General features: G+C 44.8%; 3 protein-coding genes across 6 annotated transcripts in view; 2 read left to right on the plus strand and 1 right to left on the minus strand.

Annotated features, from left to right (window-relative positions):
• Window positions 1–1497: 1497 nt before the first annotated feature.
• thnsl2 (threonine synthase-like 2) lies at window positions 1498–11691 on the minus strand. Of its 2 annotated transcripts, none has more exons than XM_083767302.1 (10): window positions 11611–11691; window positions 10318–10563; window positions 9184–9378; window positions 8578–8730; window positions 6489–6740; window positions 5842–5990; window positions 5435–5560; window positions 4317–4471; window positions 2441–3664; window positions 1498–1763 (listed from the first exon to the last, which is right to left on the minus strand). In XM_083767302.1, exons 2-9 carry the CDS (start codon window positions 10538–10540, stop codon window positions 3457–3459), a joined length of 1461 nt encoding a protein of 486 aa, XP_083623428.1. In that variant the 5' UTR covers window positions 10541–10563; window positions 11611–11691; the 3' UTR covers window positions 1498–1763; window positions 2441–3456. The 2 variants fall into 2 exon arrangements, with proteins under 2 accessions (XP_083623428.1, XP_083623429.1); XM_083767303.1 differs by having other exon boundaries at window positions 10318–10549; window positions 11611–11651.
• A 312-nt stretch (window positions 11692–12003) lies between these two features.
• On the plus strand, window positions 12004–18730 carry psmg1 (proteasome (prosome, macropain) assembly chaperone 1). The gene is made up of 7 exons (XM_083772250.1): window positions 12004–12168; window positions 13147–13238; window positions 15272–15384; window positions 16292–16354; window positions 16671–16872; window positions 17427–17557; window positions 18552–18730. The coding sequence occupies exons 1-7, from the start codon at window positions 12032–12034 to the stop codon at window positions 18627–18629; spliced, it is 816 nt and encodes a 271-aa protein (XP_083628376.1). The 5' UTR covers window positions 12004–12031; the 3' UTR covers window positions 18630–18730.
• A 2468-nt stretch (window positions 18731–21198) lies between these two features.
• ets2 (v-ets avian erythroblastosis virus E26 oncogene homolog 2) overlaps window positions 21199–24791 on the plus strand; it is a 31714-nt gene continuing 28121 nt past the window's right edge. For all 3 annotated transcript variants that reach the window (XR_014569128.1, XM_083762907.1, XM_083762908.1), the window contains exons 1-2: window positions 21199–21312; window positions 24382–24455. Coding sequence is in view for 2 of the 3 variants with exons in the window: in XM_083762907.1 (XP_083619033.1) it covers window positions 24390–24455 (66 nt within the window). In the remaining variant the exon portion in view is untranslated. The remainder of the gene's footprint in view (window positions 21313–24381; window positions 24456–24791) is intronic.

Genomic DNA, 24791 nt, shown 5'->3' on the forward strand with positions numbered 1-24791 from the left:
GTATAACCGATCTACAAGCTCACAATGGGTCACGATGTGATGCATTGTGAGCTCATAGATCCGCTATTTTAGCCATGTCTTATTTTTTCAAGTGAAGGTTAAGAGTGTGGGTTATTGATCAGATATATATGTACGGAATTGCAATTCCGTACAGACATGCCTAGAAACCCCGGAATCTGTACACAACTACTGTTTTGACCGCGACGGAGGCATGGCTTTCACTAGTACGGAAGTGCTATTTCACTGAGGCTGGGTGATTTCGGGTGTGACCTTATTTACCATTATGTCCATATTGGGTTACAACTCGGACGGGGCTGAGTATACCGAACTTCGAAACGCTCATATTCATGTGTCCCTTTCCACATTATGCATGTGTTTATCTCATCATAATCATGTGCTCATCTCTCTCCCTGCAGAGTTTTGCCCTGAACACACCGTGGAAGCTGCTGTGGAGAAACCAGAGAGCAATGTTGTACTGTCCAGGTGGGACAATAAGACTGTGTGTAATTGAAGTATGGGAATGCTTTGGGGTTATGTTGTTGGGCAGGCATGTGCAGTGTTTCTGTAAAGGGCAGGCTGTGTTCTTCCCCATGTCTGTCTTGTTGTTGCTGTGTTGCTAAGCTGACGTTAATAAAGTGAAGTTGTTCCTATAAGATGGTTGTCGTGTCTACTGGAGAAGTGAACCCAATACTGCAGGCCAGCATTAATGCCCTGCACCGATGATGCCCTTGACCACATCAAGTGTCTTGCTCAAGGACACTTCGACACAAACTCTGGGGGAGGGAACTGGGAACCTTGCGGTTCCCATCTCTACCGCTGAGCCAACGCCGCCATGTCCTTTCTGTGGCAAAAAGCAGAATATGAGAAGAATATGTAATAATGTCATTTAAATCTTCAAATGTGCATTCCATGTTTTTCTACTTTTCAGCAGAAAGCCAAAATAATGCGTGTTGACTGCACATTCCATTGATCAGTGTTGCTCAACCTGTTTACGGATATTTTCTTCCATTACCCAGGTTCCTTGTCGTCCCGTTTTTGACTGTGTATAATGAATATTGTATTGCTTATATAAATTCCCAACGCCTCTTATTGATGTCCAAATATCAGATTTGACATTAAACTGGACTGCTGCGTATGTGATTATTGTGTAATCATGCACTTCCCACTTCCCACTCACTCTTCACTCTCAATGTGTGCATTAGGCTCTCTGTTGGCCTTGAGCAGAGGGGTCGATGATATAACCAATAAACAGCTAGCTGCCTGGCTGAAGGAATTCAAGGCACAGGTTAACTAAGGTAAGGTACAGTACAGTATAGCCACGGTAGTTTAGCTTTTTTTGGGGAGCTCAAGTTATAGGTTAAAAGCCTAATTCCCCCGATTGCCTCAACATGGTCTGAGTCTACAGTATATTCACACTTTGAAGTTGTACGCTACCCCACCACGTTTCCCCTGATAAACATCAGGGTTGTTGTTATGTAAAGTAGTGTATTCTATGCATTTTAATGAATTGAGTGCAATGCCTGTATACTGCTGTACTGTTCTCAAACTTGTTAACAAAGTATATGCATGCGGTCAATCAAACAGTTTTCTCTGACGACCAGACCAGGCCGATCAGAGAAACAACTCCAAAACCACCTTTGAACGTCCAATGTTGCCCAATCCTGGCAGGTGAAAGATTTCAAGTGCAAACAGTTGTAGGATTTGTTCTGTGTTTCTGATATTTTAGACCCATGTATTTTGGTACATCATGATTTAAAAACTGCCTTCCATCACATGCCAACCATAACTGCGTTTGCACCTTGCACGTTTTACACCAGAGAGAGGGAGAGAGTGAGAGAGAGAGAGAAAGAGAGAGAGAGAGTGCACAATGTGGAAAGTATAACCATACCGGTAAGTGCATCTATTACACAAGTGCTGTACCTGAGAAAAATGTTTTTTTTCCAGACTCCACTGCACCTCACGAAGCAAAATATTGTACGTTCCACACCACTACAAGTATTTGAAAACTTAAATAACGTAGTCTGCGGATTTCAACGCAAACCATACAATTTCACCGTTATTTTGACTTTGGCAATTTGACCCGTGGCACAAGTGGATGTGATACGGATGCGTTATTGTAAGACTGTATGTAACATTATTCAGTTTATTGTAAGATCTAATATACTACATTATTCACTTTACTGAGGCCCACAGCATCAGTGGATGAGATACCATCCTATTATTCACTTTACTGAGGCCCACAGCATCAGTGGAGTGTGAGCCCAATCAGCCACACATGTCTTGTGCACAACAGCTTTTCATTTCATATAAATGGGTATTGTACTGTAAATATGATGTTGCATGGATGCAAAGTAGTGGTTGATGTCTGGACAGGCATGCTGTTGGTGTTGTGCATGGTGAGATGTGTGCAAGCGGTGTGGTTTGGTAGGAGAAGGCGGACAAAGGATGGGGTGTTGCGCTGGCTATTAGTGTGGCAGGATGCAACAAGACTAAAAGCATTGCCACACTCTACCTGGGGGTGATGCAGGATAACATGTCATGGAGTCACAAATATCACTTTGGTTTATGAAATGTGAGATATTTATTCATTTTCTTAAATCTTTAGTTATTGATGTCCTTCTTAAGAAGGACAAATCAATCGATTTGACTTGTTTTCATTGTACAGCAGGCAGCAGCAGCACATTGGTCAACTTGTGTCAAAAAAGAAAGCACGCACGCACGCACACACACACGCACAGTGCCTTTGTCCAAGGCCCTTTGCATAGATTGTGCATTACAGCCGTTCATACACCGATGGCGGCAGAAACCATGCAAGGCACCAACCTGCACATCGGGAGCAATTAGGGGTTCAGTGTCTTGCTCAAGGACACTTCGACAGAAACTCTGGGGCACGGTGGCACAGTTGGTAGTGCTGTCGCCTCACAGCTAGAAGGTCCTGGGTTCGATTCCCGCTCGGGGCGCTGTGGGTGCTGGCGGCGTGTTTCCTCCTCCGCGTCATCAGTGCCCATACCCGAAGGCGGGGTTGGCGAAAGGGCCTTTCTGTGTGGAGTTTGCATAGATACCCTCACAAAAACATGCAGTAATCCTGGTCTCTAAACTGCCTCCCCCTGGCCAGCCGGGGCGCCTGATGGAGGGGAAAGGAACTGGTTGGAATAACGTGTTCCTTCCACGCGCTACGTCCAACCAGGGAAACTCCCCCCTGTCAGGTGTAAAGGAGCAACTTGGACACTCAAGCATGAAGGAAGCATGAGTTAAGTCCGTTGCTCTCCCCAGGTTGGCGGAGGGTGTGTAGAGCCCAGGATCACATTAGATGATTGACACAGGGGTGAAAAATGGGTTACAAAATCGTGGGTTAAAAAATAAAAACTCTGGTTCGAGCTGGTTAGCCTTGCGGTTCCCATCCGGCCACTCTACCCCTGAGCCACCGCCGCCCGGGCGCCCCCTTGTCCTGAGGGATTAGGGTTGCCTAGATGTGTATATAGACTGGATGCATTCTCTCAGGCGCTTCTCCCAGTCAGTCTTCCAGTCCACACTCCTCTCCAGGTTTTGGCAGCGGGTGGCCATCCCGTCCAATGCCTGCACCGCCTCCGGAGGGTCAAAGGTCAGCCCCGCCCTCTCCACTGCCGCCTGGAACTTGGCGGGAGAGGCTGTAGCTACGTAACACCTGGAGAAAAATAAAAACATTTCCATTGGTTATTTTCTCTAATAACCAATTAAATACTTTTCTCGGCCTTGTGGTGGTGCTACTGTATAACATATAGGCAGCTTCACATTTTGGGCTATTAATTCTTGAATTATAGGCTGTATAGAATCCATTTATTGGCTTCCCCTGGATTCCTTGGATCATGATGCAACTCCCCATTTAGGCCAGGGCCATTTCCACCTGACAAGAATCATTGTGCAATGGCTGTCAGGCAGGGTTTGGGTACTCTATGTTTTGTTTTGTTTTGCCTGTTGTGATCATAGATATTTAAAAAACCTCATTGGCCGCTGCAGTTCGTTGGAGCGATGTGTGTCGAAGGAGGGGAGGAAGAATTTACACTGGGGGAGGAAGTACACCGGAAGTGTGGAAGGCACGTTACGTCACGCGGCTGCCACTCAAGTGGTTACTGGCCAATCACAGCACATCTTTTCCCAGGACTTATCGGACCCGAACATGCGCTCTGCGACGCACGCTCATGCTTCTGCGGTGCTTCGCAAGGAATCCGGGGAAAGTTTTGCCCTCCCTTGAGCACACGTACGCTCCAGAGGCGGAAAGGCCGTCTCACCTGACCTCTCACCTGTGAATGTCAGGGTCGTCTCACCTGACCTCTCACCTGTGAATGTCAGGGTCGTGGGGACAGTGGTAGTGATGCCACACGGCCACCGCCGTGTGGGGACACAACACGTAGCCGTTCTCCTCCCAGCATGTCCTCATGGTGCTCACGATGCCTTCGTCTGTCACCGCTTGCGTCCACATGGCCTGGGACAACTGAGAGAGCACAACCACAGGACCGTTCAACACCAGAGACAAGCAGGGACGGATTAACCCCCACGAGGGCCCCACCAGCCCAATGGCTAATTTGGCCCTGGAGAGAAGGAGAACGCCCCAGGACAGGGGTCTGCAACCTGCGGAGCCACGTGTGGCTCTTTAGCCCCTCTCTGTAGCTTTACTAAAAAAGTATTGAAAGTAACTATGTTAACCCTTGCACGACACTTGACGGAATTGACGGATTGAATCATTAATTGTCTTCACATCTTAATACAGTACTTAATACATTCTTACATTGTAAACACGGACAGCCATCAGAAAAAGAATAAAGATCATCTGGGATGCAGTGGGTCTCACCATCACTGATAGTTCTGGTATTATTACTTATGGAGATGATTATACAGTATAGCTATAACTTTAGCTGATAGGCTATGTGTCAATAGAATAGAATAGAATAGAATAGAACTTATTGTCATTAATCCATTCTGAACGGGCACCCATTTTGGTGTCAGCATCATGTTATGCTTTAGCTATTTAAAAATAGCAGATCTACAAGCTCATATCGCGCCACCGAGTGGCGCGATACGAGCTTGTAGGTCTGCTATTTTTGAAAAATCGAAGAGCGACTGACATTTTTAGAATCTGATCTCAGGTCAGAATGGGTTCATCAGACCAGTGTGTGTCCGGCGGAAACCTCGTATGAATCTGATCTCAGGTCAGAATGGGTTAATAAAAGATTACAGCAATAAAAACACCAACAGCGTTACAGGCAGCTTCAGGCAGGGTGTTTCTGCAGCGTATTAAATGGACCCGTTTGTGCAGAGCTTCAGGCAGGGTGTTTCTGCAGCGTATTAAATGGACCTGTTTGTGCAGAGCTTCAGGCAGGGTGTTTCTGCAGCGTATTAAATGGACCTGTTTGTGCAGAGCTTCAGGCAGGGTGTTTCTGCAGCGTATTAAATGGACCTGTCTGTGCAGAGCTTCAGGCAGGGTGTTTCGGTGAGAATGTTGAAAGTCCTCCATCAAGTCCTTCACTAAGGCTCCATCTCTCCCTGACAGCAGCCAGAACACACGCTCCATGTTGTATGGATCCTATACAGTATATGGAAACATATGGAGACATATAGAAAACAGACATGTTGCATGGATCCTTTTTGAGTGGCGCTAGCCCCTCCTATACACAGGTTAATTGTCTTTAGTTCAATGTTTGTTTTGTAAACGCCATTGACAATGAAGGGAACATTGACGTCATAATGTGCCTCATATACGTCATATTGTCTCTTTGTTGTTAATGGCGTTTAATGTTTGTGTTGGCAACGTTTGTTTTACATCACAAACTGTCACCCAGTGTCTGTGTGACGCTGACAGTGTACCTGGATATCTATGGCGGGGGCCAGTGTCTGTGTGACCGTGTCGCTCATGGAGAAGTCCCCTCTTTGCACCGTCCTATGGACGATGTCGTTGGCGTTCACCATGGCGACCAGACGCAGCGGCACGCCCATCTGCTTCACAATGAGGCCGGCTGGTATAGACACACAACACACCACTCAGCACCACTGGTGTTTTCCACGACTAAGACTGTTTGTCGACTACCTTTTTTCACTGACAAAAACGAAATGGAAACTAAATGAAAACTAAGCCATGATGACTAAAACTAAGACTAAATAATTTGTACACTCTCAGAGTTAAATTAACATTGATTTTACAATATAAATTTGGGGTCCCAGAGATAAAAAATTATAATTAAATGCTTAAATGGTGGTCCGTAGACTAATGCATGTCAAACTGGGGGTCCTTGAAATTAAACGGGTCGAGAATCACTGCTAGAGCTGTAAAAATCTTCTCTCACGGGGGTCCTTGGCATATCTTTTCAAATGGGGGTCCGCGGGGCTAATTAGTGTGAATTTTGGGGGTCCTTGACATGAATGTGTGGGAGTGTGGGAACCACTGCCGTACTAATGAACTACTCACACCGCACCGCGACCAGCATTGCGTGCAACCCCTGATGATCACGTCTCACCTGCGATGTTCCCGGCCCCTCCCGTGGGCACCACCACCTCCAGAGGAGGCAGTGCAGGGCTGTGTTGGTGGGCCCCACGCTGCTCCCCCACGGGGGCGATGTGCAGGTAGGCGTAGATGAAGTGGGCCAGTTGGACCATCACTCTGGACCAGTTGACGGAGTTCAGACTCATCAGGCCGTGGCTCCTCACCAGCTCCTGGTCGGCAAACAGCCTCCGTATGGGGACGTCAATGTCGTCGGAGCTGCCATCCGCTGCAAGCGGAGACGTAAAGGATTCCAAACTGGTCCTTTAGAGCACTTTTTTTCCCTCCCCCACACAGTCGGTCGGGACCCATTTGTGGGTCACGGGCCAATTGTTATATGGGTCACGAATCGAGTAAAAACCCAATTTTCTTTTCCTACATTTAAAAACAATATCTGCTATTTCAATTTACAATTTAGGCATTTAGCAGACACTCTTAATACAGAGTGACTTACAGTAAGCAAGAACAAAAACATCAAATACATAAGAATAGTCATCTTGAATCATATGTAAGAAAAAATTACCAGTAACCGTTTCGACCGAAAATCAACCGATAATTCCCAGTAGGTTACTTATTACGCCAGCCGTAATAAGAGCCGATCGGCTCGCCTGGAGCCTATACTGGCTGCGATTGGCGTTGATGACACGTTAACCGATCTTATCGGTCTAGTCAGGTCTACTGAGCCTACTGAAAACGACAAGCCTCCTCATACCCTCCCCTAAACATAACCGCAAGCATGTCGCAGCACGGTCCTAATATTAACGCATGTTCGCCAACCTTAATCCTGTCGGGGGGGGGGGGGGGGGGGGGGGGGGGGTTCAGTCGGCAGAGCATGCCCATACTCGTCGAAAACAATCGTACTGATCCTAAGTGATCACTGCGGTCTTGTCGATTGATATCAGTCGAAACGGGTGGAACCAGGGGCGCAGTGAAGCCAATAGTGTCTGAAGCCAGTAGGAAATCCTGACTTCCTGAAGTCAGTTCATATAATGGCCTGTTGTGGCGCTGTCATTGGACCCAAAACACCCTCCATAGAAGTCCATGTATTTGGGCCCAACTTCACCTAGACTGTATTACCTTAATAAACATGGGTCTCATTTCTCTTGTCATAATATTCTTTTTGGAAAATTATGGTCCCATTTATTAAAAAGATTACCATAAAGTCGAGTCGAGTATGTTCTGAGGGGCGTGGCTACCTTTACAGTCTATGATCGGGATCCACCAACGAAGAAGAAGGGGGGAAGTCCCGCCTCGTTGTCTGGGCCAGCCAATTGCCAGCTGGGCCCAAACGGATCTAGAAAGATGGTGACTTACAATTCAAGGACTGACAGGCTTCATCTTACGTCCATATCAGACCCGGAGAACTTTGTCAATTTTTTTTTACATTCTATGCTAAGAACATAACAGTGGAATATCTATGTAATTAAACTATGCGTGTATACTATAGATAGATACAGTGCTGTGTCTACATAAAATGCAATCTAAGTTCCATAAGTTGATCCTAAGCATACGCCTGTAAGGTCGTCGAGGCTACGTTAAGTGTTAAGCTAAGATGGAGTCTGAAGAGGTGGGTTTACACTAGACTACGACGGAAGATTGGGAGTGAGTCTGCAGTTCTGATTGCAATGGGAAGTGCATTCCATAGTTTTGGAGCTAGGAGGGAGAAGAGTTTTGGACGTGTGGAGCGTTGTCCCGGCGTTTTTAGTGAAGGTACTTTCAGCTTCCCTGCGTGGACTATAGTTTAGGTCTAGTCTCTGTTTTGGGTCTCGACCTTGAAAGGTTTGGGAAACACTATTGCTTGAGAATAAACACATTTTGGTTGCGGAAGGTTTGCCTCCAGAAAGAACCTTTCAACTTCAAAGAACAATTTACTGTAAAGGGTTCTAGAACAAGCCATCGCGAGCGCACAACGCATTGCCAGATGACACATTGTGAGCTTGTAGATGTGTTATTTTCACCACTATGTTTGCCTATATATAAGGACAGGGACAGTATAGCGTCTAAAGGTGTTGTTGTTCATGTCTTTTTGTTTGGTTTGGTGAGCTGCCATGTGTGCCGTAATTCACCCGCAAACACGTGCACGTTGGAGTCCAGGCAGGTGGTCATCTGTTTCTCCTGGACGGCGGTGATGCGTCCTCGAGGAAACGCCACCACCACATCCATCCCGCTGAGACCTTTAACACTGTGGATGGCTGAGCCGCCGGTGTCCCCGGACGTACCTGCACGCACGCGCACACACACAAACACACGTACACACACACACACACACACACACACACACACACACACACACACACACACACACACACACACACACACACACACACACACACACACACACACACACACAGTTGGGAACCTAATGGACCCTTATAGATCTTTACCTCTTGAGAGTGTAAAATGAAACCAAAAACGCGTTTCATTTTACCCTCTCAAGAGTTAAATTATTGTTAAACACCTGCACTACTAACCTTATAAGAAGTGTACACAATTAGGGAATGTATAGAATTGTTATTTTGCCTGTTGTCTCTAAAACATTCATTTTCATTTCTAATTGTAGTTATAGAGGGGAAGTATAATCATAATGTATTAGACGGGTAAAAAACGTTGACTTTGAGACCAGAGCTATAGCCCGGTTTTAGACGACTAGACCGCTTCCAACCCTTTCTTACCTACAACAATGATGGCTGTGCGCTTCTCTCGGGTGAGGAAGTAGTTTAGGAAGTGCACGGTGCAGCTCATGGCCAGGTCTTTGAAGGCGAAGGTGCTCCCATGGAACAGTTCCAGGACATTCAGGCCGTCCCTCAGCCTGCGCACGCTCACCGCTCCTGGGACCCTGAAGCCCGACAGCGCTTCGGTTACCAGAGCTGTAAGGGGAAAAGAGTTAACATCGATGGGACAGTTCCAGGACATGCAGACACGCTCACCGCTCCTGGAAAACGGAGGCTTGACAGCGATGTATACGGTACCAAGGCAAATAAAACGTCATTTTTGCTATCTAGCAATCCCAGCCGGCAGATTCTCCGCACTGGGAACGACCTCCCGTTAGTCCGACCGATTACTAACACTAACCCTAACCTCAGTCTTAAGCGGCCACGTAGGTCGCTAACCCTAACTTCAGTCTTAACCGGCCACGTAGGTCGCTAACCCTAACCTCAGTCTTAACTGGCCACATATGTCGCTAACCCTAACCTCAGTCTTAACCGGCCACGTAGGTCGCTAACCCTAACATCAGTCTTAACCGGCCACATATGTCGCTAACCCTAACCTCAGTCTTAAGCGGCCACGTAGGTCGCTAACCCTAACTTCAGTCTTAACCGGCCACGTAGGTCGCTAAACCTAACCTCAGTCTTAACCGGCCACGTAGGTCGCTAACCCTAACCTCAGTCTTAACCGGCCACATATGTCGCTAACCCTAACCTCAGTCTTAACCGGCCACGTAGGTCGCTAACCCTAACATCAGTCTTAACCGGCCACGTAGGTCGCTAAACCTAACCTCAGTCTTAACCGGCCACGTAGGTCGCTAACCCTAACCTCAGTCTTAACCCGGCCACATATGTCGCTAACCCTAACCTCAGTCTTAACCGGCCACGTAGGTCGCTAACCCTAACATCAGTCTTAACCGGCCACGTAGGTCGCTAAACCTAACCTCAGTCTTAACCGGCCACGTAGGTCGCTAACCCTAACCTCAGTCTTAACCCGGCCACGTAGGTCGCTAACCCTAACCTCAGTCTTAACCCGGCCACGTAGGTCAGACTACCGATATATCCTTTTAACTTAAGCCCAATACGGGCCTCATGGCTCACCGCTCAGATGGTCTCTGGGCAGCAGCTGCGTTGGTATGAACAACGAGGCCACCTCCACCACCAGCTGGGGGTAGGTCAGCCCCCTCCAGGAGAGCAGGGTGTCGGGGCTCAGCGTGGGCACGCTCTCTGGCATGAACATCCCTCCGTCTGGAGCGAAGCCCGAGAACAGAACGTCGCGGAAGTCCAAGCCGCGGACCCCGCCGCGCGTACTGCAGTACCTCATCAGCACACCCTAGTGGCCTGCACCTGGATACACATGTGTGTTGTATAGACAGCGGTGGGGGAAAAAAAACAACGACTCAAATGTTTTACTTTTACGTAAAAGTATACCAATATACTGCAATGTAGAAGTACTCCGTTACTTTACGACTTTAAAGTAAAAGTCCCGGAATTCAAATCAAAATGTATACTTGAGTAAAGAAAAGTATGAAATGATTGGTTTCAAAATACCAGAAAGTATAGGCTACTCACTATATGCATAATGTCCCATTTCAAGGTTTAAGATAATTATGTAATAACTGTAAGTGACCGGTTGACCTCCACTGGACAGTGGACATGATAAAGGAATGCTGCAGATATTATGGCATGCAATTATAGCAGTTACATGACAGATAAGACAAGTTAATGACTTACACACTCGAATAACAAGCACACATCAGTACATTGACAAGACATTGCACACCACAAAACATGCATGCATTCAGCATTATACAGGGAAATCAATCCACATCAGTGTGTGTGTGTGTGTGTGTGTGTGTGTGTGTGTGTGTGTGTGTGTGTGTGTGTGTGCGCATTATAGGCACCATATAGAAAGAATGCTGATGTGTTGTTTTGAAAGCAGATGTGGCAAAATAAATGTAAGCTATACTTTGTCAACTCAAATGCAATATCCACTAAAGCTCCTAAGCCTGAACAAGTGTGGGATAGGCCTAATTAAAATAAATAAGAATGTAAACAATATGTAAGTGCATTTTATAACCTAAGAAACTACCCTCAAGACAAACAAACTCAACAACAATGTTCAAAGTTCAGGTCAGCTGCAGTGGCCGGGGGACAAATGGCAACATGGAAAATATAATACAGTTAAATATAACATAATTATATAAAATATAACAGAATAGGCTGTGTGTGTCAACAACATGAACATAGCCTACTGTAGGTTCATAACTGTGTGAGCTCACATACTATAGCCTACTATAGTTATGGTTCTATGTGTGAATGTGCATTACTATAAGACCACCATAACAATCTTCATAAATGATAACTACACTAATAATAATAATGCATTCTTACCTGCACGTGTGAGCAAACTCTTAATGGTGTAAAATGTGAGAGTGGATACAGTAACGGTCTGCAGGGGAATGGGAACTCTACTGCAAAACATACATCACATCCCATCGTCCGGAGAGACGCTTGCTCCGACGCATGACAGGACGTTGGAGCCTTTCTTCCGTTGTTGCCATGGATACCAAGCTACTAAAATATGTAAATAACGGGAGCACATGTTTCACTGCATGGCTGGTGTTACAGTAGCTATAAAACCACTGCCGCAAAGTCTGCCGGAAAGCGTGCGTGGATGTCGACCCTCCGAGCGATGGGACGTTGCCGTTATCTTCACCGCATCTCCTCCGCTGCCAGGCGACCGGAGGCAGCCACTCAGAGGAGAGCATCAGCCAGCCGGGGGCCGGGCGGAGAGTTGTTGTAGTAAAAAAATATGGCGACGTTCTTCGGCGAGGTGGTGACAGCGTCCTCACGCGCTCTGGACGAAGATGAAGACTACGATGATGATGGCGATGGAGCGTACGAAGATGAAGAAGATGAACACATCCACAAGGAGCTGCAGGAGAAGAGGTGTGCTACTGCAGCATGTCTGTTACATATCTAAACACACACTATAGTAGTGTCTGGGACGTTAGCATGTTAGCACATGATGGGATGTACATCAGTGATTGATAGTTTTAATTTAATGTGATCATATTTTAACGTCAGATCAGTCGACCAAATCAATAATGATCTTATTATCACATGGCTGTCTCTATGCAGTGGTCACCAGTCACAGTCACAGCACTCATCTCCAGACAGTAACCTAATTGAGTCAAAGCATATGGACATATATTACTCAAGTCAAGTCTCAACTGAAATGAAAGTTGCTCTGTCATACTTGGGTTTGTCAAACTCTTATGGCTTGAAGGCTTCAGCAACTGAACTCTTCCACTGATTTGTGTGAATCTCAATCCAAGTATACGCCCTTTTACCTGATTTCAATTCACCATGCATTTTGCTTAGAAACTGCAAGAGCTAAGCCATATGAATGATATTGATAACTAATAGCCGCCAGAATAAAAAAAGCAAATTGGATGCCTTCAATACTGCTTGCTTTTACGTCTATTTCTAACTTTGATGGGTCATACTGTTTTCAGCATTCTTTTTGTTTAACATGAGTTAAGGGGCTGTGGTCGTGGGTAGGAGATGGTGAGCAAGAAATTGTATGTCCAATACAAGTAAAATGAATTTTACTTGTATTGGACCGCCTCTAAAATATCCTCTTCTATAGGCCATCTATAGGTTGCAATACCATCTATAGGTTGCAATACCTTATAGCTCCCCTTGAAACAGAAAAGTCCCAGTTCCTAAGTAATTATTTAACTTCAGAAGTGTTTCAAAATTGTAAAACAAAAAAAATAAGGCTGTGTGTGTGTGTGTGTGTGTGTGTGTGTGTGTGTGTGTGTGTGTGTGTGTGTGTGTGTGTGTGTGTGTGTGTGTGTGTGTGTGTGTGTGTGTGTGTGTGTGTGTGTGTGTGTGTGTGTGTGTGTGCAATTATTTGAGCAGGGAGGTGCAGCTAAACTGGGGTCCGGGGGTCTCAGGTTGTGGGACTGTCCCCTGTTCAAATGTCATCATAGCAGTGGGACACAACGCTACAAGTAAGTGACTCGTCTCGCATCCTCCAATCCAGTTCATGCCATGGTCACAGACACGACAACTGCCACTGGTTCTGCTTTGTTACTGCGCCCCAACGCCACTGGTTCTGCTTTGTTACTGCGCCCCAACGCCACTGGTTCTGCTTTGTTACTGCGCCCCAACGCCACTGGTTCTGCTTTGTTACTACGCCCCAACGCCACTGGTTCTGCTTTGTTACTGCGCCCCAACTCCACTGGTTCTGCTTTGTTACTGCGCCCCAACTGCCACTGGTTCTGCTTTGTTACTGCGCCCCAACGCCACTGGTTCTGCTTTGTTACTGCGCCCCAACGCCACTGGTTCTGCTTTGTTACTGCGCCCCAACGCCACTGGTTCTGCTTTGTTACTGCGCCCTAACGCCACTGGTTCCGCTTTGTTACTGCGCCCTAACGCCACTGGTTCTGCTTTGTTACTGCGCCCCAACGCCACTGGTTCTGCTTTGTTACTGCGCCCCAACGCCACTGGTTCTGCTTTGTTACTGCGCCTCAACGCCACTGGTTCTGCTTTGTTACTGCGCCTCAACGCCACTGGTTCTGCTTTGTTACTGCGCCCCAACGCCACTGGTTCTGCTTTGTTACTGCGCCCCAACGCCACTGGTTCTGCTTTGTTACTGCGCCCCAACGCCACTGGTTCTGCTTTGTTACTGCGCCCCAACGCCACTGGTTCTGCTTTGTTACTGCGCCCTAACGCCACTGGTTCTGCTTTGTTACTGCGCCCCAACGCCACTGGTTCTGCTTTGTTACTGCGCCCCAACGCCACTGGTTCTGCTTTGTTACTGCGCCCTAACGCCACTGGTTCTGCTTTGTTACTGCGCCCCAACGCCACTGGTTCTGCTTTGTTACTGCGCCCCAACGCCACTGGTTCTGCTTTGTTACTGCGCCCCAACGCCACTGGTTCTGCTTTGTTACTGCGCCCCAACGCCACTGGTTCCGCTTTGTTACTGCGCCTCAACGCACACAAGAAGCAATGTCACAACTACGAAGCCTCTGAGCAGTATTACATAATCACTTGCCCTAGCCCCGACGACCTTACAGGCGTATGCGTATGCGTATTATTTAACGTAGATAGTATTTTATGTAAACATGGCACTATAAAGTATACATGCATAGTTTCATTATATATATATTCCACTCTTACATTCTTAGCTTACTGATAACTACTTTTTTATGTATGTGATGTATTGCCACGCTTTTTGTTCTTGCTTAATGTAATTCGCTCTGGATTAAGAGCGTCTGCTAAATGCCTAAATTGTTATAACCTGATTGCAATTATCTATCTATAAAAGTACCAAGTCTCTGTACGTACGTCTGTAATCTGCGTAACTCGAGAAACCGTTCGCCCCACCAACTTCAAATTTGACACACGCGTTCCACGCCACCACAGGGCAGTGTGCACTGTGCAGTGCCCGGTGTCGAGTCCGTTGGGTACGCAGTCGTCCATAACCGGCGCAAAAGCCACTGCGCTCCGGTCACCCCTAGCCTCGGTCCCAGCCTCGATCGTCTCCGAAGATAAAGGCACAAAGGCACTCGTCATAATTGTTTCCATATTGGTGTTCATACATTATCAAACATTTTCAAAGCTTAGTTTATTTTTGGCTTTTTCTGCCTTTTATTGATAGGTTGAAAGTAGACTGACAGGAAATGGGGACAGAGATGGGGGGGGGGGGGATCGCCTAGGTGCCTGGACGGTTGAGCTAACCGTCCGGGCACAAAACTTAGTTTATTAAAATGATGAAGATAGCTGGTGTCATTTTGACAGCAGGCTTTCCAACTAACAGCTGTGCGTGTAGAAGTATTGAAGTTTGGTACAATACAGTTGCACGCCATTTTTAATACCTAAAATGTATAAAACGTTAAAAACGAGCAGCACTAGGCACAGATCGAGTGGCTTGCATTTCTCCTTCGCGCGCCGTCCCGTCGCTTTTCGCTTGCCTGTGTTGCGAATCGAGTCTGATAAATGTTGTCGTGGTGGTGGTGGTTGTTGTTGTTTTTCTCAACAGATTTTCTGTCGGCGTACGTTTTGAACAGAACGGCGTGGGAAGAAGCCGGACACACGTCGGTGTGGAAGGAGGGGAAGACCGCAGTGTTTCATAGATACAGGGACAACACTTCGGTGAGTGACAATTTTACAATTTACAATTTACAATTTGTGTGACTCCTCCTTAGTACAGTTTACAATCTACTGTAGGCTAAAATGCCTAGATTTATCCAGAGTGAATTACATGAAATGAAACCAAATTGACCCATAAGGGTCCATTTGGTTTCATTTTACGCTCTCAAGAGTTAAAGATCTATAAGGGTCCATCTCTCTTACCAGCTCTCCACCATTTAGCTGGGGACCACCTGGAACCTCCTCAAGGACCACTGGTTGAAAATCACTACAATAACGTCTGTACACTTGTCCGTGTCAGCCTGTCTTATCTTACGCTGTGTGAAACCTCATACTGCACTTATAATGCTATTATATAGAAGAGGGGAAAAAGTGTTTTATTCGTTTATGGGTCACACAGCTGACATTCGTCCATTGTCAATAGTGCACCTCCTCATCAATTAGATATAGAGTTTGGATTAACCATTCTGATTTATTTTAGTTCTCCCCCCCCCTTTTTTTCCTTGGTCTAGGACTCTAGTCTAGTGCATGTAATGGAAAAATCCATAATGACGCTGATTAAATTATAACACATGTACAAACACATTTAAATTTCAAGGCACACAACACAAAATAACTAGCTTTTATTTATTATTCAGAAATGTGTTCATTCGACCATGTCAACACTAACATTCTGGGGGGAGCATTGCATTCATTCCACAAAATAGCCGATATACAAGCTCACAATGCGACGCATTGAACACGTATGAACTATTGGACGGCTTAGTGAGCTTGTAGATCAGCGATTTTGGGCAAAGACGTTTGGGGAAAAAGAGAGCGAACCAGGCACATAAGAGTATTAAGTAGTGAAAGCCTCTTGCTCACTTTGTGGTGAAGAAACAACTAATGTTCGTGTTGAAATGTCTTGAAGGTTCTGATCTGCCAAGTCACAAACTATGTCCCGGAAGACCAGCTGTTCCAGTGGACTGAAAAGGTAATGACACGTCATTGATGCTAGGGATCCATTAACCCATTTAGTGGGCACTCGGTGCCTCGCTATAAGCTTGTAGATCTGCTATTTTTCAATAGCTAAAGTATAACATAATGCTTTAAAACACAAACGGGTTAATTGACAGTTGATAAGTGTTTCTTTATGACCAAAGGGAGAAATCTCGGGCGAAACCGAGAATGAGTAGAAACCTAATTGCCGGGAGACCCGGGTTCAAATGTCGGGCGTTGCATCGTGTAAAGAAACGGTCACGACTCTACAGTACGTGCGATGCTAAACGGGTCGTGTTGTTGTTGTCCAGGTGTTGGGGTGTCTTCACAAGGCAGGGCTGAGTGTCACGGTGTTGTCGGACTGTCCCGCGTCGGACTACAAGACGTCGGACATGGCGTACGGCAGCAGCAGCGCTCCGTTCCTGCGCTGCCTGCGGACCAGCACGTCCAGAAGCCAGGCGCTCTGCCGGCCCCTGGAGCCGCCCAACATCATCACTGGGCTGCCTGCTGCAGGTGAACACCCGTGTACCCCATAAACCACTGCTGTTTTTGGCAGCACATTTTTATTTTAGTTTTAGTCGTAGTCTCTTGAATAGTTTTCATTTCGTTTTAGTCACATTTTAGTCACCTGGAACGTCTTAGCGTTAGTCTAGTTTTAGTCGACTAAATATCATAAGATTTTAGTAGACTTGGGGCTCCATCTTGCACCGCCCCTTACCCCTAAACGTATTTACCATTTTTTTACTATTTTAAAACATTTAAAAATACTTCAACTAGCCATCTACATCGACAAGTTGTTAGCTTATTTATCGGCTATTTGTACTATTTAAAAATGTTTTTAAATGGTAAAAAATGGGAAATACGATAAGGGTGGCGCAAGATATAGGGCTAAATCTACAGTTGATTCAGTCGACAAAATTTTATTTTGGCGGGCCTTGATGCCGTCGTAATGACGGTTATTTACACTTGCTGAAAATAGCCGACGCTCACAACGCTCACAACGTGCACTGCGACGCGTTGTGAGCTTGAATAGTGAAACATATCTTGTTTGTGTCGTGTGTATTCAGTCCTCAGTCAGTGTCAGATCCATCACATTCCTGCCGTGGTCTACCAGTGTTACACCGATGTCATCACCCCAGACTCCATCACCATGGAAACCTACAAGCCTCTTCTGAGCAGCCTGAGCAAAGTGGTCAAGGTGAGGGGTCAAACCCATCCTCTGGGTGGGAACCCAGCATTGCGTTATGCTTTAGCTGTTGAAAAATAGCAGATTATGTATGGTCTGCTATTTTTGAAAAATCTTAGAAAATGTGACGCAAATGTTTGAATATATATTCTTTCAGAGCGAATGTTTTTAACTCAAATCTTTGCTTCTGGGGAGGGTCCCTGGAACAACATCTTTTCAGATGGGGGTCGGCAGCCAAATTACAGATAATTCTTCTTTTTCATTGACATGAAAAAGGTTGAGCACCACTGACATAGAAACAGAGGTTTTTCTGAAAACTGTCATGATTTAGACGACATTTGTATAATCAGTTCTCAGGTCTAAATGGGTTAAGTCTGCTGTCGGGAAGAAACCACCTAACTCCAAAATGTAATATTTTTTCCAGAAAATGGAAAAGAAAATATTGAACCAATGGAATGCATGCGAGAATTAAAACGTGCTTCGACAAAAACCTCATAACTCCACTTGAGCTGGTTGTTTTATTGCAGGTAGGCCTATGCGTTCACCATTAGTACAATGCATAGGCCTATGCGTTCACCATTAGTACAATGCATAGGCCTTAGTACAATGCATAGGCCTATGTGTTCACCATTCCCTAGTTCAAATATCGCCCATCTTTGCGACTACAGTCAGGCTTTTTACATGGTCCACAAAGGGCGTCCATTTCTGGAAAGTTATCATGGAACCATTAAGTGAGAATCTTTTCAAGCTTAAGGTAGAATAGTACGTCCTTTATCCATCCGTTATGTGTAGCTTAAGGTATAATAGTACGTCCTTTATCCATCCGTTATGTGTAGGTGGAGAATTAATTAAATTAAATCTTACGATGGAAAAAATACCCGATCTTAAGGACTAACCAAAAATTGTTCCCCTCTCGTTATCTTCATTAGCTTCTGCAATTTGGAAATAATCTGATGTAAACGTGAAGAAATACGGTGTCTAATCTCTTCCCTTCTCTCTTTTGCAGCTCAATCCATCTCCCAGTGCAGAAATCCTCTGCAAGTATGTCAAGTCCAGTGAGATTCAAAGCAACCTGTACATTTGAAAGTTTACATTGTTCATACTTAATGATTCTACAGTAAATAGGCCAATACTTTCTATACTTGTTGTGTGATGTTGTTGAATGAGTAAAGTACATTTCTTGGATTCATTGTATTTTACTTTTTTTTTTAAAGGGGACAATAACTTGTGACTAAATAATAACTATAGTGAGTCCATTGGAACACTGGGTGAGTGGGTAACAGCTTTTGGACATGCAAAGTCAGTTTCCACGAGTTTTGCATTTATTAATTAATGCTGAAGGTGAAGGTTGATGTTGCCTGACCTAACTGAAGAATAGATACTGAAGAACTACTATTTCCCACAAATGCCAACAATAATGATGTGGCCTGCCGCCTGATTAACTACACAAACAAACCCAATCATATGTTGTAGTTCACCCATCTCAATGACTGACTATGGTGTCATTTCCATTTAAGCTTAATTTACAACGATGTCAGTTGGCCTACTGTCAGTTCAAAGTGACATACAACTGACTCACTGAGGAAACCTAGAAATTAAAAATAAAGCTAATGGGCTGCAAAAGAAAAACTCTAGTTTGACAGAGTTGTACCAAATTGTCCAGTAGATGGCACCAGAGTCTCGCTTATCATGAGATTTTGTTATGGTCTATGGGTGAAAAGCAGCAGCAGACTCCAAGTACTGTATTTGATTAAAATTGTGATATAGTTCGTAGGTTATACTATAGTATATTTGAGTAATACATTTCAATACCATATAATTCTACTCCACTACATCTCAGAGGCTAATACAGAACTTTGTTAAATTCCACTACAATAATTTGCCTCACAACATGTTGTGGCACGTTTTGAGCTTGTACATCGGCTATTTTTGGCACGGTGGTTTGGTGGTCCGTCTTGCCAGCGCCATAGGCCCCTTTTCCACCGGTTGGTTCCCAATGGGAACCGGTTCAGTTCTTTTTGGTTTTTAGTCCATGAGCCAGAGCTCCAAAATTGAAACGTTAATTATGAATTGAGTGGGCAAAACCATACCTATTTATTAGATTGTTATCACCATTAAACTTCCCCAATTGAGTACTTACACGAAGACAATGATTTATTGTATTGTATTACACATTTTACATTTTTAAATATGCAAATGAGGCATTATGTAGGAAAATATGCAAAATAATCTAAATATGAAAAAGCTACTACTGTGGAAGGGTTATCATGTATTAATTTACTTGCATTGATCCTATAAACAATTTAATATAGGGTATAGTTTGCCCACCAATTTTGGAGCTCTGGCTCATGGACTAAAAATCAAAAAGAACTGAACCGGTTCCCATTGGGAACCAACCGGTGGAAAAGGGGTCTGAGAGTAAGACAGAGTTACGACATTGAGGAGGGCAGAAAACTGAACACTCGAGCGCTTGTTCACGCTATGCAGCCTGAACTGGAACAAGCTGGAGTTTGAAATGCATTGTTTTCAACGAGGGCGCCGCAAATGTCAGCAATTTTAGGCACGTGTGCGCAACATGACAACTGTCAAACAAGTGTTGTACAGTAACAACTAAAGTCTGTGTAATGTTTATGTTGTACTATTACTAACAAACAATCTAAAATAAAAGGGATTTAAGATCATTAAAGCTGGGCTGTTGCCGCTCAGTCCAATGCATTTCTGCCTACTTCCGGTCCAGGACTCTGGACACTGTTCGCTATGCTCTTCGACCAATAGAATCCTATACAGAAGAGCCGCAGCATTGGACTGGCCCTGTGACGTGAACAGAGTTGTCGTAACGCTGTCCTACTGTATGGCTCAGCGTCTTGCTAAGTATAGAGGGTTTATGTAACTTCATCAAAGTATTCCGTCTGCATGGCACCCAACTTTATGACTAATTCAACGAGGTGCTGACATCAAGGTGATCATCACAGGTAAACGTTAAACGACTTAACAACCAGGATGTGGCAACAGAGGCTGTTCCTTTTTAATCACCATCAGTCATCATGATAAGATAAGACATCAAGTGGCCTTAAGGCTAGTGCACTGTGTAACTTTCCTCTTGGACCCCTGATTTAAACCCGTTACCTGCATGCGCAAGTCCTGACTTTTATTTTATTTACTTGCTCAGAGGATAAATTGAATCTTGACCCGGCCTCAGGTTGTCAGATCCTGATGTGTCTATAGGTGAGGCATGACCTTTGACACAATCTAAAAAACCTCTCAAAGGAGACTTGATTGATTGATTGACTTTATTAACAGTTTGCAAAACAAAAAGCACAGGAAAGTACAGTTTGTTTAATACAAGAGGATTTAAACCCAATAAAGCGTATTGGCTTGTTTCCATAAGGGTCCTAGCTCCTACTCAATTCATCAACATGTATTGACATATAGTGCTATGCAATCAAAACCCTGATATCATATTAAATAATAACTCAGAGTGAGGAACCAAATAGACCCGGAGTTAAATGAATTGAACGCTAGGGATGTATTCATGTAAACGTCCCTGTAATATGATCTCATGTATTGACAGTGACGTACCATATGGGTGTGTATGATAATTTTCCACTGCGCACAGTGCGCATGTAAAATACTGATGTTACCAATGACCCGCCCCATTCCAACAAGAACACACACACACTCACCGCGCCGAGATTCTATTGTACCTACTAATCATTTAAGCTTTGAATTCCTGCTATTGAAGCGTTTGGCGATCGAAGGAATTAAGGGTAAGTGCATTATTTAGTCTTGTATAGTCTTTGTATTGCATTATTGCATTATCAACGCGCCGCCGCGCGTATAAGTCTACAGTTTACCTCTATTGGTGAGTTTATATGATTTAAACAACGCTCTAATATAGATTCATAAAAGGTTTAAGATATCCGGGTTATTGTTTATTTGTTGGTGTGTAGAGGCGATGACTGATCAGCACACAACTTGTTTAAGCCTCAGAGATTTGTTCTTCAACGTATCGCGCGCACGCACACACAAAGTCACACACACACACACACACACACACACACACACGCACACACACACCGCAATGACTCAATGAGTCATTTCGGGGAACTGTTACTGCTGGCTGTACTGTAGCCTATAGTAACTTTGATTGGGTAATAATGGAATGGTGTTTGTGTGCCGTAATGCAGTGGTTCCCAAACTTTTTAGTGTCAAGGACCCCCAAATTGGCACTAGGCCTAATAGTCAAATCATTTGGTTCCATTTGTACACTCTCAGTGTTACAGACACATAAAGGGTCCATTTGTTTGCAAACTATTGAGTGATTGATTGATTGATTGATTGATTGATTGATTGATTGAAATATTTATTAACAGTTTGCAGAATTACAGTACATTTCAAGCGCAACTCAATACAAAAACTGTTAACTGTTAGTGGACGTCGTGAGGGGTGAGGGTCCACCATGTTCAAATCATCAAAACATTTAGAGACAAAGACACATAGCCAAAGAACAGAACAGGAATTCATCATAAAGAAAGTAAAAAAGGGAAAAGAAACATATACAGTGAGGGGGGAAAGGGGTGGGGGGGGCAGTTTTGAATTGCAGCCGTGGTGCCCTTTGAGAGCAGTTTTGAAGGAGTCAAGGGATTCGCATGTCTTAATGACTGTTGGTAGGGCGTTCCACATTTTGGTGGCATAGGAGCGGAAATAATTTAGTTCCTTGTTTGTGCCAAATCTGGGTTGCACATGGTTTGTTGCACTCCCTCTGGTATTGTGGGTGTGGACTTCGTTAACATTAAGGAAGTATTTAAACCCATTGCAAGATGCTGTACTCTGTCATCGACCCTAAGCCATTCCAGCCTGTCAAAGTGGGCAGGGGTGAGGTGGGTTCGGGGGGTGAGGCCAAGTAGGAGCCTGACCAGTTTGTTTTGGGAAGTCTGGAGCCTTGTTTTAAGGGCCTTTGAGGTGCTGTGGTACCAAGAGGTGCATGCATAGTCAAAGAAACCTTGTATGAGGACTCCTGTTAGGGTCTTCAAGGTGTTTTTGTTGACCATGAGTGAGGAGATCCTGTAAAAGGTATATTGTTCTTCGGTTGACTTTTTTGATTACGGTACTATCATTTATAGCTGGGGACCACCCCCTAAAATTCCCTCAAGGACCCCTGGGGGTCCACGCCACGGACCCCACTTTGGGCACCACTGCCCTATAGTGTGTAGGCTGTGACAGCTCATTATAGCCTATAGCTAATGTTGATAAGTTATACTGTATGATAAAAGTGTTATGCTGAAGTGCTATAAGAACTTATTAGCCTATAGAGCGGCGCAGTCCCTCCCCCTTTCAGAACAACGAAAACGCAATGCATTTCCCCATAGGCAGTTTTTATTTAATTTATTTAAAGACCTTTTAAGCGTCGTACGAAGCGAACTCTTGTCGTGACAAATCATGACAACACACACAATATTTTGGACCAAACAAATAATTACAAAGAAGAAAAACAACAAAAAAAGTGTTGTAACCTGCCGTTTCTTTCTACTTTCTAATTCTTTGTTTGGCCCGAAATATTGTGTGTGTTGTCATGATTTGTCACGACAAGAGTTGGCTTCGTATGACGCTTAAAAGGTCTTTAAATAAATCAAATAGAAACTGCCTATGGGGAAATGCATTGCGTTTTCATTTCCTGGGCCGTTCGTTGTTCTGAAAGGGGGAGGGACTGCGCCGCTCTATAGGCTGCCTATAATGTTGAAAGGTTATGTTGTGAAATAACAAGTGAAGTTAAATTCAATCCAGTCAGTTTCATATTCTGTTGAGTAGGCCTATATACATATTTCATTTCAAGGACTCCTGGTTTCATATTAGAAGTCTAATTTAGACCATGTGGTTTCATCTCAAACGTTTTCATGTCAAGGTCCCCCAAATTTCATATATATTTGGCCGCACAATGCGCCCATGCAGACCCCCTTCAGACCCCCTTCAGACCCCATTCTGAAAACACAATGTGCCAGGGATCGACCTGCCCCAAGATTCTTTGAGTTGAGAGTTGAGAGATTGTAAATCTGCTATTTTCAATAGCCTATAGGGTTTAAGTGGTTAGATACTACTCTAGGACCCCTGGGGGTCCCAGGACCCCACTTTGAGAACACAAGACGGATTCGGATTTGATACCTTTTGTTGAGGGGCGTGGTATCATGAGCACCAAATGTGCTCAGCTGTACGGAATGTGAAGTATGATGATACCAGAGTGATCTATAGTAAGAAGAGAGTGGCGACACGCTTTGATCTCGCCGCAAAGCGTGGTGCTATGGAATATAGTTCCAAACATTGGAACTATCCCATTGAGATATAATGAGCACTTCTGCATTCCAATGGAACTCAACGCTATAGTCGCCACTCTCTGGATGATACATCGCAAGTGTGATTTAGTTTTTAATCTCTACACTGTAAAACACTGAGTAAAATGCTTGAGTGTTGGCCTGGGCCGTGGCTCAGCGGTCCAGGCACCTTGGCCGGTATAGCCCGAGTCTGGCAGTGTGCCGCGGGTTCGACTCCCGATCCCAACGGCCTTTACTGTGTGTCACTCCCCCATCTCCCTCCCCCATTTCCTGTCAGCCTACTGTCTGTCTCTCTATAAAATATAAAATAAAAGGCGAAAGCCTCAAAAAAAAAAATTAAGCGCCAAACAGAATGGCCCATGGATAGGCCCTGTATGTCAAGTGGTCGTATAGTTTTAGAATCTATTCAAAAAGACTTAAAGACTAGAGTTCAAATTGCGTATGGAAAACTCAAACTGTGGGTTCCCAGATAGACCTGCTGATGTAACATGGTGGTTTTGTCCTTTTCAGAATCCAACATGTGTGACTTCTACAGAATGGACCAAATCACCCCAAGATCTACTGGCCTTCACTCCATGATCAAGGTAGCATTGTGTGTGCGTGCGTGCGTGCGTGCGTGCGTGCGTGCGTGCGTGTGTGTGTGTGTGTGTGTGTGCGCGCACGTGTGTGCGTGCGTGTGCATCTGCTATTTTTGAAAAATCGTGTAAATGTGGTGCAAATCTTTGAATATATTATATTCTTTCACAGCAAACGTTTTAACTCAAATCTTTGATTCTGGCAGGGGGTGGGGCGGGGGGGGGGGGGGCATCCTGGAAACATCATATTTTCAGATGGGGGTCAGAGGCCAAATGCATATCATTTTTGGGGGTCCTTAACATGAAATATTGAGCACCACCGACATAGAAACATGAGGTTTTTCA

This window comes from Protomyctophum parallelum (assembly GCF_964188405.1).
Source record: "Protomyctophum parallelum genome assembly, chromosome: 1".
NCBI lineage: Eukaryota > Metazoa > Chordata > Actinopteri > Myctophiformes > Myctophidae > Protomyctophum > Protomyctophum parallelum.

What these genes read in the sequence shown, in the direction of transcription:
- thnsl2 (XM_083767302.1), bottom strand. Translation starts at nt 10,540, where the DNA reads ATGAGGTACTGCAGTACGCGCGGCGGGGTCCGCGGCTTGGACTTCCGC. An exon ending in CCCCCGCCATAGATATCCAG is followed by an intron (nt 5,561 to 5,841) that starts GTACACTGTCAG and finishes TATACTGTATAG; the next exon opens with GATCCATACAACATGGAGCG. An exon ending in CACGACCCTGACATTCACAG is followed by an intron (nt 3,665 to 4,316) that starts GTGAGAGGTCAG and finishes ATTTTTCTCCAG; the next exon opens with GTGTTACGTAGCTACAGCCT.
- psmg1 (XM_083772250.1), top strand. Translation starts at nt 12,032, where the DNA reads ATGGCGACGTTCTTCGGCGAGGTGGTGACAGCGTCCTCACGCGCTCTG. An exon ending in AAGGAGCTGCAGGAGAAGAG is followed by an intron (nt 12,169 to 13,146) that starts GTGTGCTACTGC and finishes TTATTTGAGCAG; the next exon opens with GGAGGTGCAGCTAAACTGGG. An exon ending in TGTTCCAGTGGACTGAAAAG is followed by an intron (nt 16,355 to 16,670) that starts GTAATGACACGT and finishes GTTGTTGTCCAG; the next exon opens with GTGTTGGGGTGTCTTCACAA.